This window comes from Mobula birostris, chromosome 6 (assembly GCF_030028105.1).
Source record: "Mobula birostris isolate sMobBir1 chromosome 6, sMobBir1.hap1, whole genome shotgun sequence".
Taxonomy (NCBI): Eukaryota; Metazoa; Chordata; class Chondrichthyes; order Myliobatiformes; family Myliobatidae; genus Mobula; species Mobula birostris.
The window spans coordinates 137,174,234-137,194,707 of record NC_092375.1 but is presented as its reverse complement, the minus strand read 5'-3'; the positions used below and the strand labels follow the sequence as shown (position 1 = coordinate 137,194,707).

Sequence of the window (20,474 nt, the reverse complement as noted above, 5' to 3'; positions counted from 1 at the left end):
GAATAAGAAGTCCCAAAACTGATTCCTGTGGAACACCATCCAGCCAGAATAATACCCTTGCACCACTGCCTCTATCTTGTATAGGCAAGCCAAGTTAGGTACATAGTAAATCTCTCTCCATTCTCTCCAGGGAGGTGTTGCATAGTTCAAATATGGACTAAAGCGTCTTTTAAATTACCTCAAGTAACACACATCAAAGTTGCTGGTGAACGCAGCAGGCCAGGCAGCATCTCTAGGAAGAGGTACAGTCGACGTTTCAGGCCGAGACCCTTCGTCAGGACCTCAGCAAACATTCCCAAAGCAATGTGGATGTCTTCCTTTGCAACAATATTGTACCTACAACCCCAGTCTCAGATCACTGGTTATTAAACTATACAAAGAAGGCAGACCTTGGTGCTCTGGTTTCAAATCCCAGTCTCAAATTGCAGATGACTAAACTATAAAAAAAAAGTGGCTGAGCTTCTTGGTGTGTTGGAAGTAGAATGGTTGGTTTGCTTTAAGTAACATTGGCTTAGTGCTGGCCGGTGTTGAATGTGAAAGAATTGCAGAGGATCCTGAGAGCATTAAGAGATTACTAGATCTGCACACTGACAACTGTGCTGAAAACAGTCTGTGAGAGAGTGAGTGCAACACAGTTTGCTTCATATCCAAGTGCTGTTCTGTGGGGTTAAAGGCTGCAATCCTGTCAATGGTAAGTAAGTACTAGCTGTCGGTCATAGCTCAGTGCTGTGAGTGAAATGGCAAACAGAGCAAGTGTGAGGAAGGCAAACTTTGATAATTCTATAGCCTGTTTCAAGGAGAATTGGTATCAACATCCTTTTCCCCACAGGTTCTACTGTTTGAAAAAAATTCTGCTGGTGTAAGATGAGGAGAGTAGATCAGCAGACCTGAAAGCTAATGGGTAGCTCTGTGACAGCTCCTCTCATGATCTATGTTGATTAAAACCGACCTCAGTCAGAGAAGCTTTGACAGCTATATAAATATGTTGCGGGGACAGACTTCAATTGCAGAAGCAGTGGGCCAGAGAGATGGCTTTCAGTAGAAAACTTAATGGAGCAGACAAATGTGCCTCAATAACGAATTAATGTACAGAAAAGCAAGCATGGAAGGACTGGCTGATGTGCTCTTGATTTTCTGTGCTTAAGTTTCACTGATGTCTCTAGGTGAGAAAAAGTCCAGGTATTTCTGCCCGTGATCAATTCCTGTCCAATGCTCCTCCAGTTTAAGTCTTGCAGATACCTGGTGTAAAACTGATTCTTCAGAAAAGTAGTTTCTAACTTTCCACTGGTTATAGAATGGCATCTGTGGCGGATCCTGCTTTGCCCTGACATAACAGAAAGTAGGAGCTGGCGAGCACAGAGGGATGAGATAGAGAAAAAAAGAGGGGAAATGTTGTGGCAACAACAAGTGTGCTTGAATATACAGTATTGTACCAATGTAACGCAAATTAATTTAGCTTTATGCTTTTTATGACTATACCATGCAGGTACAGCAGGCAGTGAAGAAAGCTAATGGCATGTTGGCCTTCATGACAAGGGGAATTGAGTATAGGAGCAAAGAGGTCCTTCTGCAGCTGTACAGGGCCCTGATGAGGCCCCACCTGGAGTATTATGTGCAGTTTTGGTTTCCAAATTTGAGGAAGGACATTCTTGCTATTGAGGGAGTGCAGCGTAGGTTCACAAGGTTAATTCCCGGGATGGCGGGTCTGTCATATGTTGAAAGATTGGAGCAACTGGGCTTGTATACACTGGAATTTAGAAGGATGAGAGGGTATCTGATTGAAACATATACATTATTAAGGGATTGAACTCGCTAGAGGCAGGAAACATGTTCCCGATGTAGCGGAGTCCAGAGCCAGAGGCCACAGTTTAAGAATAAGGGGTAGGCCATTTAGAACAGAGTTGAGGAAAAACTTTTTCACCAGAGAGTTGTGGATCTGTGGAATGCTCTGCCTCAGAAGGCTGTGGAGGCCAATTCTCTGGATGCTTTCAAGAGAGAGTTAGATGGAGCTCTTAAAGATAGCGGAGTTGGGGAATATGGGGAGAAGGCAGGAACGGGATACTGATTATGGATGGTCAGCCATGATCACAGTGAATGGCGGTGTTGGCTCGAAGGGCCGAATGGCCTACTCCTGCACCTATTATCTATTGTCTATACCCCCTTTTTCTCTGTCTAATGAGGTCTCATCCCATCTAACCTTGCTTTTCCCCCATACTTTGCAAACTAATTAAGTATCTCAAACATCCTGATGAGATTATAACTCACACACTGGCTTTGTAATATAATGTGTTATTCCATTTTCTGTACGCACTGATCAACTTTCCCTATTTGCTAATTTGTTCCTCATTTATCCATTGCCTCTTTATGTCACCACACTGACGCTGCAGGTAGTGCAGCTGCCTCACACTGCCAGTGAGAATTTAATTCTAACCCATGTTTCTGTGACTGCATGGGTTCCCTCTAGATGTCCCAGTTTCCCTCCACAACCCAAAGTTGTGTGGATTGTTAGATTAATTGTCCACCATAAATGAGAATTAAAACTCCAAATACTAGAATTCTGCAACTAAAAAAACATAAAATGCTAGAACTACACAACAAACCAAGCATCTGTGGAAAGGGAAACAATTAATGTTTTCAGTCATTGACCCTGACAAAAGGTCTTGGACCTGAAACATTAACCGTTTCTCCTTCCTCAGACGCTGCTTGATTGGTTTTTGTTATACCCGTAGTGTAAATGGCTAGTGGGAAAATCAGGGTGTGTCAATTCACATGTGTAAGAGAATAGGTTGGAGGTAAGTATGTGGGTGAATGGCATTGAAAGGATTGTTTTGAGAGCCAGCAAGGACTGGATAGGCTGAATGGTCTCCTTTTAGGTTAGAAGGAAATATGAAATATATTAAAATTACCTCAGTGGGAACTGTTCATTGATTGAGGCCTTGTGAGATTCAGAGATTAAATAATACCATCATTCCAAATAAACTGATTCCTAAGCTCCATAACCTGGGCCTTTGCACTCAGATCTGCAGCTGGATCTTCAACTTCCTCACAGACAGGACCCAGGCTGTAAAAATAGGGGACAAGCTCTCCTTTACGATCACCCTGAGCACCAGTGCCCCACAAGGCTGTGTACTCAGCCCCCTGCTGTACTCACTGTACACACATGATTGTGTAGCCAACTTTCCATGAAACTCAATATGTAAGTTTGCAGATGACACAACAATTGTAGGCCGTATCTCAGGTAATGATGAGTTTGAGTACAGAGAGGAAATTAAGAACCTGGTGGCATGGTGCAAAGACAATAACCTATCCCTCAACGTCAGCAAGACGAAGGAATTGGTTGTTGGCTTCAGAAGGAGTAGTGGACCGCACAACCCAATTTACATCGGTAGTGTGCAAGTGGAACAGGTCAAAAACTTTAAGTTCCTCGGGGTCAATATCACAAATGACCTGACTTGGTCTAACCAAGCAGGGTTCACTGCCAAGAAGGCCCACCAGCACCTTTACTTCCTGAGAAAACTAAAGAAATTTGGTCCGTCCCCTAAAACCCTCACTAATTCTTATAGATGCATCATAGAAAGCATTTTTCTAGGATGTATCACAACCTGGTATGGAAGTTGTTCTGTCCAAGACTGAAAGAAGCTGCAGAAGATCGTGAACACGGCGCAGCGCATCACAGAAACTAATCTTCCGTCCGTGGACTCACTTTACACCGCACGCTGTCAGAGAAGTGCTGCCAGGATAATTAGGGACACGACCCACCCAGCCAAAAGACTTTTTGTCCCTCTTCCCTCCGGGAGAAGGTTCAGGAGCTTGAAGACTCATACGGCCAGATTTGGGAACAGCCTCTTTCCAACTGTGGTAAGACTACTGAACGGATCCTGACCCGGATCTGGGCCGTACCCTCCAAATATCTGGACCTGCCTCTTGGTTTTTTTGCACTACCTTACTTCCCAATTTTCTATTTTCTATTTATGATTTATAATTTGATTTTAATATTTACTAATTTTAACTATTTTAAATATCTTTAATATTTAATACTTGTAATCCAGGGAGTGTGAAGCGCAGATTCAAATATCGCTGTGATGATTGTATGTTCTAGTACTAATTGTTCGGCGACAATAAAGTATAAAGTATGTGAAGCTGCGAATTTGTCCGGTGGATGAACTACAGAGAGATTAGAGCACATCCAGCATTGAGCAGAACTTATGACTGGTTTCTGTGTCACTGAATGTTTTGATGTATGTGGTAGATAAATCTGAACCTGACTTTGCCCACAATGGATGTCAAGTAATGGAAAGGAGCCATCTCAGTGGTGGTAAGCAAATTACTAGGGGCAATCTGAGTTTCAAATGGAACTCATCGTTTATTTCTCCAGATCACTTCCAAAGCACCGTTGTTCATTTACTGAGTAGTGAGTTTGGTCTTCACTGAGGACCCGTTAAACAGTTAGATAAAGGGTTAAGTTGTTTCATTCAGGTTATCAGCTTTAATGACATTGACTGAAGGGTAAGTATTGACCAGTGCAACAGAAGACCACTTTGGAGGAATAAGTAGAAACTTTTACATCCATCTGAGAATGCAGGCAGATCAGCAGAGTAACGGTCCATACAAAAAGATTGGCGTCTCTAACAGTGCTTTGGTGAGGAAGGACCTGCCTGAATGTGTGAAGTGAAGCTAACCAGGACTGGGTGGGCTGAATGGTCTCCTTCCAGGTTATAAGGAGATATGAAATACATTAAAATGACATGAGTGGGAACTGTTCATTGACTGAGACCTCGTGAGATTTAATAATGTGACATTGCCCTCAGAGGCCCTTCAAGTGTCAAACTCCTGATCCATTGTGAACCAAATGCAGATATGCATCCAGGCACGCATTTAACATATATTCTAAGAACACAAGCCCAACATTACAGGAGGGTTGTGCTCTTAGAAAATAACCTGTACTGTGATCTTCCCTCATGTATGACATCCATGTTTGCAAATTGAAAACAATGTTTTTATTCACTTACTTTTCAAGTTCTGTAAGAGTGATGTTTATTCCATATTTCTAACGTTTAGGTAGCGATTTGTGAAGTCAGTGAGGGGGACTTCATTAGCTAAACAGCTATAAACACAAGAGTTGTCTGTACACTTATTGTGGGCTACTACAAGCAAGAACAATGCTGGAATTGCACTGAGTCGATTGATTTTAGATCAGCTGATGGAATGGAAATGGGGTTCACACTAGAGAAGGGGAAACCTTCATTTTGCCCACAGGCACCTGCTGCTTTGCTTGGGAGCGGTTTCTGCCATTACATTTGTTTACCGCCAATAATTTCTCATCAGCCTCCTCTGTCACACTGTGATTGACAGGTAAGTTTAAATTGCACTTAAAATGAAGATTAATTTAGAGGTTATAAAAATAAATAATCTGCATCAGGGAAAGAGCTGGTAAATGACAGTCCTACTCAGATACGTACTGAGGGTGTTCACGGGAGAACTCAATGTACTTTCGTTATACTTTCTCAAGTCGACACCGAGGCATTTTGCTTCCTCTCCCAAACGTGCGAAGAAATACTGTTTCATCTCAAATGTAAACTGAAAAAGTTATGTCCCTCTTTTCATTGACCTGATATTCCCCGACCTGACGAATATTTCTAGAATTTCCCTTCTTAACTTCATATTTCCAGCAGGTTTTTTTGATTATCTTTATGAAATTAGAGTTCTCCAGTAGGGATGTTGCAAAGCAAAGGGAAAATCTAATCAAATGGAAGAGGATGGTAGCTAGAGCAATGCACAAGGTGCCAATTATTCTCTGTCTTACTATATCTTAACTTCTTCTAATTCAGGTTATTCTCACTCCTGGAAACCACAGCTGAGGAACCTCATCCGTGGGCATTAGTAACAGATGGATGTCCTGCACGGATTGCTTAATACAAGGTGGCTGCAGTCATTAATGAAGGTAATAAGCACATTTAATGATCACAGCTGGAAAACGCTTTAAGGCTGCGCCAGTAAGTAAGTCTGATTTGCCTAAGCCCAACTTCTGGCCAACACCCTTACCGAACAGTTAATGATGCTGTTACAAGAATAACCCTGGTGAGAGTCTGTAATTACTGACAAGTACCATTATTGTCTCAACGGAACAACTTGTGTACATACACAACCTAAGTGCACACCTGCTAAATTTTCCTGACCTTCCATGAACAGTCAAAGAATAGAAAAATTGATACAGTTAAAAAGAGTCTCCACTGGCCACGTGTTCCTCATGGTCCCAGTTTGAATCTTCACGTTCGTAGGGCACCTCACATCCACGATGGTGAATCTCCAGAGGGTCATCGCTATCTTGTATCTGAAAACTCTGCTTTTATATCCATTCCCTACCAGTTGAAATGGATCCTTTCAGTATTCTTGGCAATAGGTCATTTGACTGACTTTCAATAACTTCTTGTTCGCTCTGATCCAGAAGAGACAACTGGTCAGTTATGGCTCTTTGTTCTCTTTATTAACCAACTCGAATCTCTCAGGGCAGGCACAGACTCCAACAGTCACAAACCTGCATGCTATATTCAACCAAAGAATACCTCGCAAATAACTTCTTATATGTAAATGATCCCTGGTCCAGCAGATTACCTGAGGCATCACTGTGTCTGCTTTAAAACACTGATCAAGCCAAGCAACGAGCTCACAAAATGGAGGACAGAGAGTCGCTTCATAAAATACCTTCAACCTCATGGCAAGAGCAAAGGCAATTGGTCTGTGTGATTCCACTGCCCTTGATCAATTTGAATTCACTGATTTGTAGACTGCAGTTCTTTCTGGCCAATATCCAATTCCTATTCAATCCAATTGTTCATTCAGAGGATGTAGTTAATCATGCGATTGTGAAATTACTCAAAGTTACTCCTCATTTTGCATATTATAAGTTTCAGCTACTGGGGAAAAATTAATGGCAACTGAAGAAGTAAATCTTAAAATGTTTACAGAAGTATTTGGGTATCTGAAATTGCCCTATAATATTCCCAAGGTTACACAATGTGATAGCTTAAACATTGAAAGTGTACAACTGTTGCCAATTCTAAAGTGCTTTCAATGAATCCATGTCCTGATATCAAACTTAATATATATACTTACATTTATATCAGTATGTTTCTCGCTCGAGACTGGTTAAGACATTTAAATAAAAACGAATAACACTCAACAGATTGAACAGAATGCGTGGAAAGAGAAAGAGAGCTAATGTTTTAGTCAGCCTTTCTCTGTCAGAGCTGTAGAGTTACAGCCTCTTTTAAAATTGAAGTCATCAGTCACAGCTCAGTAGTAACAGTTTTATCTCTGAGTCAGTAATCTCTGGGGTAACCTGAGATAGTGTTAATATAATTTTCTTTTCATCTTTATTTCAATCTTCAGAGTTTTAATGTCCAGACATTTCAAGGATAGGATAAAATGTATCTCATATGGCCTTATCACTGTTGAAAAAGGATAAATAAGAGAGATATTGGGGAACAGTTGATATCCTCTATAACTTAAAACAATATGACTTGAGTCTTCTAGTTCATTATGAAATAAAATATTCATATGATATTTACTGGTTTGCATTTTCAGATCTATGAGTCTTTGCATCAGTACCAATGGAAGAGACCACTGCCAGTCATGCCACAAGCATCTGTTCTTTGTCGTGAGGTGAGGAAAGAATATTTGAGGTTCAGAATGGGCTTCACCTTATCCTACATCTTGCACACATACCGAAGATCATGATGCACAATGGTCACTTTAACTCTGAGTACATAAATATATATCTGTGTGTGTGCACATGTGCGTGTGCGTGTGTGTGCGTGCGTGTGTGTGTGTGTGTGTGCGTGTGTGTGTGTGAGTGAGTGTGTGTGAGTGAGTGAGTGCGTGCGTGTGTGTGTGCATGGCGTGTGTGCGTGTGTGTGTGTGTGTGTGTGTGTGTGTGTGTGTGTGTGGGGTGCGTGATTTCTTTATTGAGTGCTTACATGTGTAGGGAAGATGGGAGGGATGTGGGCCCATTTGGGATCTGCATGTGTCAGTGTGGTCTGCTTCCCTACAGGTGACAGAGATACTTAAAGATGGTTCCCGGTCCATGGACCTTCGAGAACTACATTGGCTCCTGAGAAAACCTGATTTCCGGGTAGGTATGGGTGGTTCTGAGCTACTGTTGCTGTGTTTTACTTATAGCTCAAATCAGCTTGGATTACCTATAATGCTTACCATCTCTTCCAAGGTTGTAAGTGTTTTAATTCTTTACATCTGCTCAAACACATACATGAATGCAAACTGATGTTTCACATACAGTGCCATGTTATTACTGTAAGTTCATTCACTCTGTAAGCTCACATTCACAGGATACACAATCATGGTGAAACAAACTGGCTCAGGTTCAGAAAACTTACAGAAATGTTACTGGAAACCTTTCACCCCAGTAAGCATGCACCAGCTCTCTATAACAGTCATCAATCACACCACTCCCACACCCTTTCCACATGGTCCTGAAATGTCTTCTCAAGGATTTGTACAATTCCCCATTGAGAGTGACAGTCAATTAGTTTCTGTCCTCTTTCTTAGGCGAGGACTTGCAGATCATGTCTGTCTGCTGTGAAGAAAAGTTCTTATTTACATCAGTCCAAGATCTTTGGCCCCAGATTGCTGTCCTCTGTTTTTTGAACCTTCTGGCTTTGGAAGGAGATTTTCTTTATTCAACTTATCAAGATCCTCATTTATCAAATCACCTCTCTTTGTTCTTTTGATGTAAGGTAAACAGCTGTATTTCTCCACCTCGGTTACTTATTGAAGATCCTCATTATCAGCATCATCTGCATCCTCTCTTGGGGGTTCAGTGATCAAATTGGATGCAAATATCTAAACGCAGCCAGACAACTGTTTCAAAAAGATTCAACAAAATCTCCTTGCTTTTATATTCTAGGCTTTAGTTTCACTGCTTCTAAAATTATTGATGCCTAACAAAACTATCACATATTTTCAGTTCCTTCATGACATCTGCCAGCAAGTGTAACTGTGGCCTCTCTATTGCCTCAATATCTTGTAGTGTGTAAGTCAAAGCTGCAGATAATCCTCCATTTGTGAATGCATCATGCTTTCACATTCCCTGCTTCCTTCATTAAGCTTACAGTTCCATCAGTTCTTTTTTAATGCCTTATCCACTTTGGCTTCTTTTTTTTGATGTGTAATGAGCCCACACTCCCAAATCTGAATAACTCAATTTTTCCTGTACTGTAGAATTATTGCTTTCACTTTTAGTAAAGTTTATGCTTTCATTTACTAGATATTGAATACATTTTCTATTTCTGTCCCTTCTCTCCTGATAATTTATTATCCTTTTGATTCTCGGGTTTATGTATTCCACATCTTCTTTTGGTATCCACTGTGGATTTAGAAATTGATGTTAGATTGTCAGAGTGGCTTAAAAGCCCGTCTAGTTCATGAAAGCTCTTCAGCAAGAGAAACCTTCCTACCCCCTCTCAGAATGATCAACTTGTGATTTTAGTGTCACAACAATCTGCCAGTTGTTCAAAGAGAAACCTAAATACCATTTCTCATGGAAACCAGAGGTGGTAATCAGTGCCAGTGGCACTACATCCTGAGACTGTACCCGCAGAGACTTAAAGCTGCGTTTTCAGTCACAACTGCACACCCTGTTCGTGATTCCCAGCTGAGTTTCTTGAGCCGTGATTGCACAGTGTGCCTGTAGAAATGCCAACAAGGCTTCCTGATCCCAGCCCAAATTAACACACTTCTTTAGTCGTATGGTTTCAGTAATCAGGCAGAAGTTGAGCTCTAACTCAGATGTGATGGACCCCCTTACAAGGGAAAATGATTGTTCCTTTCCTTTTACAAGAACTTAAACCGTACAATAAAACATACAAAAAAAGGACGTGTGAGTGCAGGTAAGGTGTGCGGACAAATTTACATACATACATGCAAGGTGCATATTGGTGTAGATAAAACCTGGCTACTACAAATTAGTATATGGGCATAAACATAGATATGAGGAATGTACAAGATGATCTAATTCCACATGAATGTATGACAATGCATATCGAAATATATGTGCATTAGGGCCTTTTACGTGCACAGAAGGATGTACATATAGTGCAAGGACGGACACACACACACACACACACACACACACAGAGTCCGGTATACGGACAAAATGACATACTGAAGAACTTAAATGAAGTCATCTCGTTATCATTTCCTGCGAAGTGTAACAACTGAAGGTTTGATTGAATGACAGGCCTTGCTGTCTGCTCACGACGCTGTGGCTCAGAAAGACTATGAACCTCTGTTGCCGCCGCTGCCAGATGACATCCCTGAAGATGAGGAAGCCTTGCGGATAGTGTGCCTGGTGAAAAACAACCACCCTTTGGTAAGGACAGGTGATGAAAGTCTGTTGTCAGGCTGTAATTCACTCAGTTTCCCTTATTTTAAAACTTGCTCAAACTGAAAACATCTCTCATTGTATTCTTCCCCCTCACTCCTAGCCTTCCTCCCTCTCACTCTACAGCTTCTATCCTCCCTTGACTTCTCGGTCCCTTTTTCAGTCACTCCCTCAATCTCTCTCTCTTTCTCTCAGTCTTTACTTTGAATGTTTTCCTCTTCAACCTCCCTCTCTCACTCACCTCTCAGGGTCTGTTTCTCTCAGCTTTCACTCTCTCGCTCTGTCAGTCTCGACCTTTCCATTTTTAAGACCGTCAGCCTTCATGGAGCCGTACAGCATAGAAACAGGCCCTTTGGCCCATTGTGTCTATACTACCCATTGTACCTAACCATAATAATCCAATTTGCATGCATCAACAATATTCCACAATGTCTTGTTCATTCAAATGCCTGTCCAGGTGCCCCTTAGATGTTGTAACTTCATCCCTCACCCCTCTCAACTTCAGGCATATGAGCTCTACACATGCATGGGTTGGGTACTTTGATCTGAGAATCACAGCAAAATATAGTATGAAAGGAGTCCATTCCATACTCTGCATACTCCACTGTGTCCATGCTGGGCAAAAAGGGATCTTTGAGACTAATCCACATTCCAGTTATATCCTTATTGGTTACAGATGAAGCCCTTGTACAGATTTTTTTTTAGCTATGAAAAAGCTTTCTGCCTCCACACCCTGCCAACAAGTGAGCTCCAGACTCCTACCATCGTTTGATGAAAAACGTGTGCTCAGTTTCACTCTCACCCTTGCCACCTAGTCAGCGAACTCTGTTGAGGGAAATACTTCCTTCCTGGTCACCGCGTTTGGGCTTCTTCAATCTACTTACCCTGATTAAACCTCTCCTCAGCCTCCTCTAGCTAACGGTAACGGCTAGTCTCTCATCATACTAAACTTCCCACAGCTACCAACATCCTGCACCTACGTGACCACTTTCATCACTTATTAGTTAATTGCACTGTTGTAGAGACTGAGAGAACGGTTGTGACTGTAACTGAGGCTGAAAATGAGATCGAGAGAGAGAAGGGTAGAGCCTTAGAATAAGGGAAGGGAAGAAGGCTTGGGGGGGGAGTAGTGGGGGGAGGAAGAGAGATGTGGTTCTCTTACTGCTTTCTAACATGTATTTTTATATTGTAGTACCATGACATCTTTGCTTTAATGTTCAACGTCTGAGCCAATAATGAAATGTATCCTAATTGCCTTCTTAGCACCTTGCCCACCTGTTCTGCTATCTTCAGCTATCTGTGTATATTAAGACAAGGCAGTGGATGTTGTTTACATGGATTTTAGCAAGGCATTTGATAAGGTCCTTCATGGGAGGTTGGCCAAGAAGATTCAGTTGCTTGGCATTCAAGATGTGGTAGTAAACTGGATTAGACATTGGCTTTGCGGGAGATGTCAGTGAGTGGTAGCAGATGGTTGCCTCTGACTGGAGGCCTGTGACTAGTGGAGTGCACAGGGATCAGTGTTGGGTCCTTTGTTGTTTGTCATCTATATCAATGATCTAGATGATAATGTGATTAACTGGATCAGCAAATTTGACACCACGATTGGGGTTGTAGTAGAGAGCGAGGAAGATTATCAAGGCTTATAGAATGGTCTGAACCAGCTGGAAAAATGGGCTGCAAAATGGAGTTTAATGCAGATAAACGTGAGGTATTGCAGTTTGGAAGGATCAAGCAGAGTAGGTCTTTCACAGTGAGCAGTCAAGCACTGAGGAGTGCAGTAGAACTAAAGGATCTGGGAATACAGGTCCATAATTCATTGAAAGTGGTGTCACAGGTAGATAAGGACACGAGATACAACACTGGGCGGCATGAGAGGTTGTTCCTGCCTGTGGCCATCAAACTTGCAGCTCCTCCCGTGGAGGGTCAGACACCCTGAGCCAATAGACTGGTCCTGGACTTATTTTCCATCTGGCATAGTTTGCATTTTGTTGTTTGATTGTTTGTGGTTTTTGTATTGCTATATTCATGCTCTATTGGTGCAGCTGTAACGAAACCCGGTTTCCCTCGGGATCAATAAAGTATATCTATCTATCTATCTGTCTATCTAATGAACGCTTTTGGTACATTGGCCTTCATAAATCAAAAAATTGAATATAGGAATTGGTATGTTATGTTGAAGTTGTATAAGAGGCCTAATTTGGTGTACTGTATGCAGTTTTGGTCACCTACCTACAGGAAAGATGTAAATAAGATTGAAACAGTACAGAGAAAATTTACAAGAATATTGCTGGAACTGGAGGACCTGAGTTATAAGGAAAAATTGAATAGATTAGAATTTTATTCCCTAGAGTTTAGAAGATTGAGGGAAGATTAGATAGAGGTATACAAAATATGAGTGGTATAGATAAGGTAAATGCAAGCAGGCTTTTTCCACTGAGGTTGAGTGAGACTACAATTAGAAGTCATGGGTTAAGGGTGAAAGGTGAAATATTTAAGGGGAACATGAGGGGAAGCCTCTTCACTGAGAGAGTGGTGAGATTGTGGAATGAGCTGCCAGCACAAGTGGTGGATGCGATTTTGATTTCGACATTCAGGAGAGGATTGGATAAGTGCAGGGATGGGAGGGGAATGGAGGGCTATAGTCTAGGTGCAGGTCGGTGGGAGTAGGTAATTTAAATGGTTCAGTATGGACTGGATAGGTGAAGGGCCTTTACCTGTGCTGTAGTTTTCTATCACTCTATTCTCATGCCTTGTTTGTACTCCCTGGATACATTCGTTCATGATTCCCCTGAATGAATTCCACTTGCCATTTTGTGTCCATTGACATGGATTCCAAAGCCCTAAAACTCTCCTCCTCACTTTCAACCACATGGCCAAATTCTGTATCATTCTCAGTCTGTTTCATATATCCTCTTCTTTTAAGATTAAGTCATTGATACATATGATGAAAAGCACAGGATCTGGCAATGAATCTTGAGGAACTCCACTGCAAACAGATGTCCTGTCACTTAAACACCACTGGTGTTTGTAGGTGGGTTGTACAAGTGGATTGTTTACATGCTGTGGTTATAAACATGGTTTGATATCAGAAGTGAGTTGGTTACTTATACAGATGAACATATTTGGCTGTATGCCCATTAATTCCCTGGTATATCTAAGAACTGCACAGCAGGTGACAGCAGAAAAGATTATACAGTGAATAACATTGAGACTTTAATTAATTGTGTTTTCAGGCTGCATAAGTGACCTGTTTTCCCATATTGTGCACACAAACAAGGACAATGCTGCTTTAAATAGCTGCCATGAAACTGAGAAGGATCTGCAACATGTATTTAATGTGCCTTGGTTCTCTGTACATAGGGTGCTACAATCAAACGTCATGAGGTGACTGGCGCCATAGTGATAGCTCGAGTGATCTGTGGTGGTCTTGCCGACCGCAGCGGTGAGTACGTCTCAAAAGGAAATAAGCACAGGTTTCAACCTTGCACAGTCTACATCTACCTCCCTTCCAAGGTCCACAAGCAAGACTGTTAGGCAGACCCACAGTTCCTACCTACTGTTGCCCACTAAATTTGTTCCTTCCATCTTTTCTCCTTTTGTCCAGTTCCTTCCTCCTTTCATCTGTGACACTAGGCCTGTCTTCATTAAGGATGTACAGTGCTTCTCTATCTCCATCCCAAATCACTATCGTCTGAAGGGCCTCTGCTTCTTTCTTGGACAGAGACCCAAACATTCTCCTCCACCGCCACCCTCATTCAGCTGGCTGAGCTCATTCCTACATTGAACAACTTCTTCAACTCCACTCACTTTCTCCAGATCAAAGATGAACACTCACTTATTCCCAAGGTATGCGTGCGTCTTCATGGGATTGTCCAAAGAACTGCAGATGCTGGCAGTCTGAAATGAAAATAGAAAATACTGGAAACACTCATCAGGGCAGGCAGAATTTGTGGAAAGACAAAAAGAGTTTCAGGATGAAGACTTTTTGTTAGAACCGGAAAAGTAAGGAAAAGTGTTCCAGTGAGAATCAGTCACTTGCTTGACTCTTGCACAGATTGCAGATGGCTGAGATTCCTGATGTTCTCCTATTGCTGTCTGGGAAAGTAGGGAGCAAAAGGTAAACAGACATTTCCCTAGACATTTGTACAGCACTAATATATTAATGGATACCTCGTCTCTCTCTTATTTCAGGGTTGTTGTTCGCTGGGGACAAACTAGTCGAGGTAAATGGAATACCAGTAGCGGGTCTTGATCCTGAACACATCATCAAGCTCCTGGTAGGGACTTTCTATCAGTGCAATGGCAGCTGTCCCTCTGTAGTCACTGCTATCCTTCCTGGCTCCAGTATTTAACCCTCTCCAACAGTGACCCCCCCTACCCGAGCTGCTCTCTGTAGTTGCTGACTATCTTCCAGTATTATACTTGACTGCTGATTGACGGCTCAGGTCTTGTACTCACTGGGTGTAGAATGAGGGGGGATCTCATTGAAACCTATCAGTTATCAAGAGGCCTAGACAGAGTGAACATGGAGAGGATGTTTCCTATAGTGGGGAAATCTAGGGCCAGAGAGCACAGCCTCAAAATATAAACACATCCATTTAGAACAGATGAAGAGGAATTTCTTTAGCCAGAGGGTGGTGAATCTCTGGAGTTCATTGCCACAGGTGGTTGTGGAAGCCAAGTCATTGGGTATATTTAAAGTGCAGATTAATAGATTCTTTATTAGTCAAGGCATCAATGGTTACAGGGAGAAGGCAGGAGAATGGGGTTGAGAAGGATAATAAATCAGCCATGTTGGAATAGCAGCACAGACTCAATGGACTGAATGGGCTGATTCTGCTCCTATGTCTTATGGTGTTATGGACACTGGTCCTTGAGTTCTGTCTGGATTTGCAAAGGATCCACGCACATTCCAGTGGGTTCACTGCTTGATCGTCAAGAGCCATCCTAAGGCCAGTTGCCACAGGAAAGCTCCAATGACCTGCCCCACTCAATACATTGGAGCTGCTGGAGAGTGAACTTCCTGGACATTGGATGTCCAGTGCAGATTAGGCTAAAGGAGAGCATGGGAACCCAGCCCCAGTGGGAGGAATAGTGGTGTGGGAACTGGGGCCTCGGTGCACAGAAAAGGAATGCAATAAATATTACTTAGCAAGCCAGGTGCTGAACCATTGGAATGTCTGAATAGTTGGATAGCAGATTATCAGAATTTTGCTCTGTTGTGTTTCCCATTCTGACTGAGATTGGATGGCTCATCATGGCCTTCATAGCCTGTCAGTGGTCACATAAGTGGGACTTGTGATATGCACCAGCTGCTCATACGACCACCCACCACTGTTCCCATGGTTCATGTGACCCTGATCATGGTGGGGGGTGGGGGGCTAATCAGGCACTACATCTTGCCCAAGGTTGACCTGCAGGCTTGTTGAGGGCAGGAGTGCCTTACAGTTCCTTTGGTAGAGACGTATCTCCACTCCGCCATCCAGATCAGTCACTGGCTTCAGGAAAAAACCCTATCATAAGGTTTAACTGCATTTCTGAGTCAGGTAGGAAGCTATAACCAGTGGGGACCAGTCTTCAGAAAAGAAAGAATTTGTTTTCCCTGGGAAGAAATGAACTGTTTTCTGGTGAGCATCGGTACCTTGAAGAGATAAGGAACTGTTTCTCCTAAGAGGCAGCATTTCCCGGAAATGCGTCCAATATGAGTGAAAGCCTGCACTTCTGTAGAGTCAGAGCACAGAAGCAGGTCCTTTGACTCAGTAAGACCACACTGACCCATTACACTAATTCTGCCCTGATCCCATTTTGTTCTTCATGCATTCCTATCAACCCCTCTAGATTCTATCACTATACACTGGGGACAATTTACTGTCCTATCAATCTACCTGTCTTTGGGATGTTGGTGGAAGAAGGAGCACCCGGAGAAAACCCAAGTGGTCACAGGGAGAACATGCAAATTTAACATGGACAGCACCAGAAGAAAGGATCAAACCCAGGTCACGGGAGCAGTGAGGCAGCTCTGCCACTGTCCCCTACCCTCCCCCAAAGAAAATAAGCATCATGAGTAAAGGAGGATTTTCTCCTCACTGAGAACAAGGTCCTCCAGGAATTCTGCCCCTGTGAGAGGTAGAAAGGGAAAGAATCCAAATAAAAATGAGTCAAAGACAACATTTAAGTGAGAGTCAGCACTTCCAGGAATGAAAGAGAAAAACTGATCTTCAGATGGGTGTTGGGGGGGTCGTGATTATGGAGAGTGGTGAGGTTAGTTTCTTCATAATTTTCAGGACATGAAACACTTTATCAAAGCGAGATCTAAGATGCACAGGATCGGGTGGAGAAAGAGGGCCCTAGTTTTGTGTTAAGGTCCAATCTGCTGCTATGAAGTCACAATCCTGATAGAACCTTCTCTCATGGAAGTTCAGATGTACTCACCTCTCCATCTCATTTCTCTGAAAGCTTTAATTCCCAGTTAACACTTTCTGCTGGTAAAGTGATTTACCAAGTTTCAAGTGTAAACCTAGCAAAGTGTTTGAAATTCAAGTTCCCCACTCATCATGGGGTGGGAGGGGAGGATGTTTGCGGAGTTGTGGCTGAGGCTGGGCTAGGTTCTGCTCTTTCCAATTGCACTCCCAATTCCACCCTATTCTTTCAGATCCTGCCGTCTTTCTGCCTTCTCCTGATCTTAGTCTTTTGACCACATAACCCCAGCACTCACAGGACATACATAGGTGTCATCAGAATTTCATTTGCACTTGAAGCTGAAGCTTGAGTGATGGGAACAAGGTGGATGAAGGTTTCATAGAGGAGAGAGAATGTGGATGGTCCTGTCTCCCTTTCAAGCTTCATCTGATGAGAGATGGGACCTGAATCTGATCATGATTAGTAAATAGGCAGCTGAATAGAGATACTTCTAGTTGATAATTACTTTATAATTGATTAGAAATTGTTTTTGCTACCATGTTATATTATCTGTGAATATATTTTGACAAAAATAACAATTAAGCTATTATTTGTTCAAATAGAGCAAGTCCGAAGGCAGCATCATGTTCAAACTCATTCCAGCATCCCATCGACCAGCAAACGCCTCACAAAACGTGGTAAGGCTCATGTCCTACTCATTGCCCCCCCCAGAGACACACAAATTTAATGTAAGACTTTGCTTGGTGTTGAAGTGGGACTTTAGGTAACCTTTGAGCTAAGCTACAGCACTGTCTTTGGTCACCTTCTCCCATTTACCCTCCTGGCAACCACCACATGGAAACTTTTATCAGTCTTTCTCCTCCTTTCACCATTTTTCCATTGTTCATAGCACTCCAAAGTCTGACCCTCTCTACTGAGGTTTCTTCACCATCATTGGTAAGCTCTTTGCATGTCTTTTGCTCACATAATTCTTGCTCTGTCTCTCTATATATATAATATTCTACCTCAATTTCTCTCCTACTGAACCTCTTCTCATTTTCATTCCACCTTGTTGTCCCATCATGATCCTACTTTCATCATCCTGTAGTCCATCACTTTCCATATTCAATCCTGCTATAATGTGCTCTAGATTCTTCTGAACTGGTTTCAACAGTGCTCACTCTCTCATAGAAAAGTTTTAGATGATACGGGTATTCATGTCCAGTTGCTTTGAGGAAAGGGCTATCAGTCTGCATCATGCCCTGTATAGGTGAATAAGATCATAAACAACAGTGATGGTATAAACTGGAGTTTACAAAAGCTAAAGAATGAGAGACTGCCCAGGAGAGTTTTGGAATTATTAAGACAGAAGATAACAGCGGCATGATTCCTTCTGCAGGTAGATTGAGATAGGAGTGAGAGCTGGGTTTCTGAAGTGGATAGTCTTTGTGACAGTAGGTTTATGAGATTAGAAGCTAGACTCAAGAATAAACAGGAAACTAAGCATAATAACCAGATATTTGGTCATCTTTTTGTCTTTGTAATAACGCTATTGGTTATGGCACTAGCTTTTTGATGCTGTACCATGAGTTGTAAAGACTCTAACTTCCGGAGTTTGCTACCTGATTCTCTTCTCTTCTCATCAATTTTTCCTCCTTTAATATACCCCTTAAGTACCGCCCCGACCAAGATTTTGCTTTCTTGAGCCAAAATGTTCTTACTGAATTTTACTGAATCAATTGTCTTCAATATTGTTCAGTGATCACATTCTCGTATTCATGGCATTAAAACACAATTTCCTCAATTACAATGGATTTGGTTAATTGGGGCACATCGAGACCAGTATATTTTGACCCAATTAAGTGGCTACCCCAATTAGTCAAAGTTTCATGGAAATAGTTGTAGAAGCTATGTATCTATTTTCTGTCTGTTGAAGCCATGTATCTATTTTCTGCCTGTATTGTATTTTGTGGCGCATTTATTATGGTAATCTGGCACATGGGTGTTGGGGTGTGATAGAAGCAAATTAGTATAGATACATATTCATGCTTAGTTAGTCTAGTTCAGGGGTAGAGAGTTGGGGGAATGATTTTTGGTTGATTACTAATTGGGGTTTTATTGGTACACTAATTAGATCAGTGTTGGCGCATAGCCAAGTGGTTAAGGCATTCATCTAGTGATCTGAAGGTCGCTAGTTCGAGCCTTGCCTGAGGCAGCATGTGTGTCTTTGAGCAAGGCACTTAACGACATATTGCTCTGCGGCGACACCGGTGCCAAGCTGTATGGGTCCTAATGCCCTTCCCTTGGACAACATCGGTGGCGTGGAGAGGGGAGACTTGCAGCATGGGCAACTGCCGGTCTTCCATACAACCTTGCCCAGGCCTGCGCCCTGGAAACTTTCCAAGGCGCAAATCCATGGTCTCATGAGACTAACAGATGCCTATAAAATTAGATCACTAATTGGAATGCTATTAGAACACTTAGTTACACTATTTGAATGCTAATATCACTATTAGACCACAAGTTAGACCACTATATTGTTAACTTAGTTCTGTTAGTTTTTTTACTGTGACAAGATTATTCATCTTTGCTGTTTTCATAATGAAGGATCAAACATACCTTTCTTGATTTGGAAATCTGTTATTTGGAAGTGCGTCATACAGTGTCAATTACCCTGGTTTCATTTCCCAGCTGCGTTGGTTTGTTTTCAAGTAACCGCTACATTTTGTCAATGAGAAAAGATAGTTATACCAAATGAACAGCAGTCTATGGCAAAGGATTTCCTCAGACCCACTGGCAAAATTGGAATCACACCACTGTGAACAACATGTCACAAACAGGAGCACCATACGGTGGGATTATCTGCGACCTTGTTGATTCATGCTGTGTGTTTCTAGCCTGAACACAGTTTTTAATGGTCATCACTGCTCATCCATTGGGGACCATTGCTCAATTGTGTGGTGTTTCCCTCAGGGGTCATCACCTTGTTTTACTGAAGTGCTGAAAAATTCCGGTTGCTGATGTTTGAATTGAAGGTTGTTTGTTTGGTCTGGTTTAAGTGCTGTGAATGCACAGCCAGTTTGTTGACTAGGGTTATTGAATCGAATATCTCTGCAGGTGAACAACAAGTTAATTGCAAGTTGTGCAACTAGAGAAAGTAACATGAACGTATCAAAGCATGGAATTGGCGCCAATGACCCCAGAATCGGGGCTTGTAGAAGAGAAATTAAAGCAAAAGCTAAGGCTAATCCAATTGAAAGTATTCAAAGGGAGTACAAGTACAAGTGAAATCTAAGAAGGGTAACAAGATAGCGGTTACTTATGCTTTCCTAGATCAAGGAAGCACGGCAATGTTCTGCACAGTGGGCCTCATGATCAAGCTCAATCTCACCAGGAAAAAGGACCCACATTCTCTTACCCACCATGGGTCAAGAGAAGATCATGAGTAGCTACTTTGTTTCAGGATTGGAAGTGGCTGGCATAGATAGTGAAAACTATTGTGAACTACCTAACATCTATAAGCAGGAAAGTATAATTCCATGACAGAGGGATTTCCAGGGATGGTCTCATCTGAAACATGTCCATTTGCCAGAATTGATTCAGAAATTGAGCTGCTTTAGGGACAAATGTGTCTAAAGCATTGGAGCCATTACAAGTATTTCACATTGTTAAT

At 42.1% G+C, this 20,474-nt stretch overlaps 1 protein-coding gene across 1 annotated transcript in view; it reads left to right on the top strand.

Annotated features, from left to right (window-relative positions):
* The first annotated feature begins 5,887 nt into the window (after nucleotides 1–5,887).
* The window catches only part of LOC140198725 (MAGUK p55 subfamily member 4-like), a 50,207-nt gene continuing 35,620 nt past the window's right edge, over nucleotides 5,888–20,474 (top strand). Inside the window, exons 1-7 of the mRNA XM_072259740.1 lie at nucleotides 5,888–5,941; nucleotides 7,585–7,662; nucleotides 8,051–8,131; nucleotides 10,256–10,387; nucleotides 13,763–13,844; nucleotides 14,594–14,679; nucleotides 17,425–17,496. Coding sequence (XP_072115841.1) covers nucleotides 5,888–5,941; nucleotides 7,585–7,662; nucleotides 8,051–8,131; nucleotides 10,256–10,387; nucleotides 13,763–13,844; nucleotides 14,594–14,679; nucleotides 17,425–17,496 — 585 coding nt within the window. The remainder of the gene's footprint in view (nucleotides 5,942–7,584; nucleotides 7,663–8,050; nucleotides 8,132–10,255; nucleotides 10,388–13,762; nucleotides 13,845–14,593; nucleotides 14,680–17,424; nucleotides 17,497–20,474) is intronic.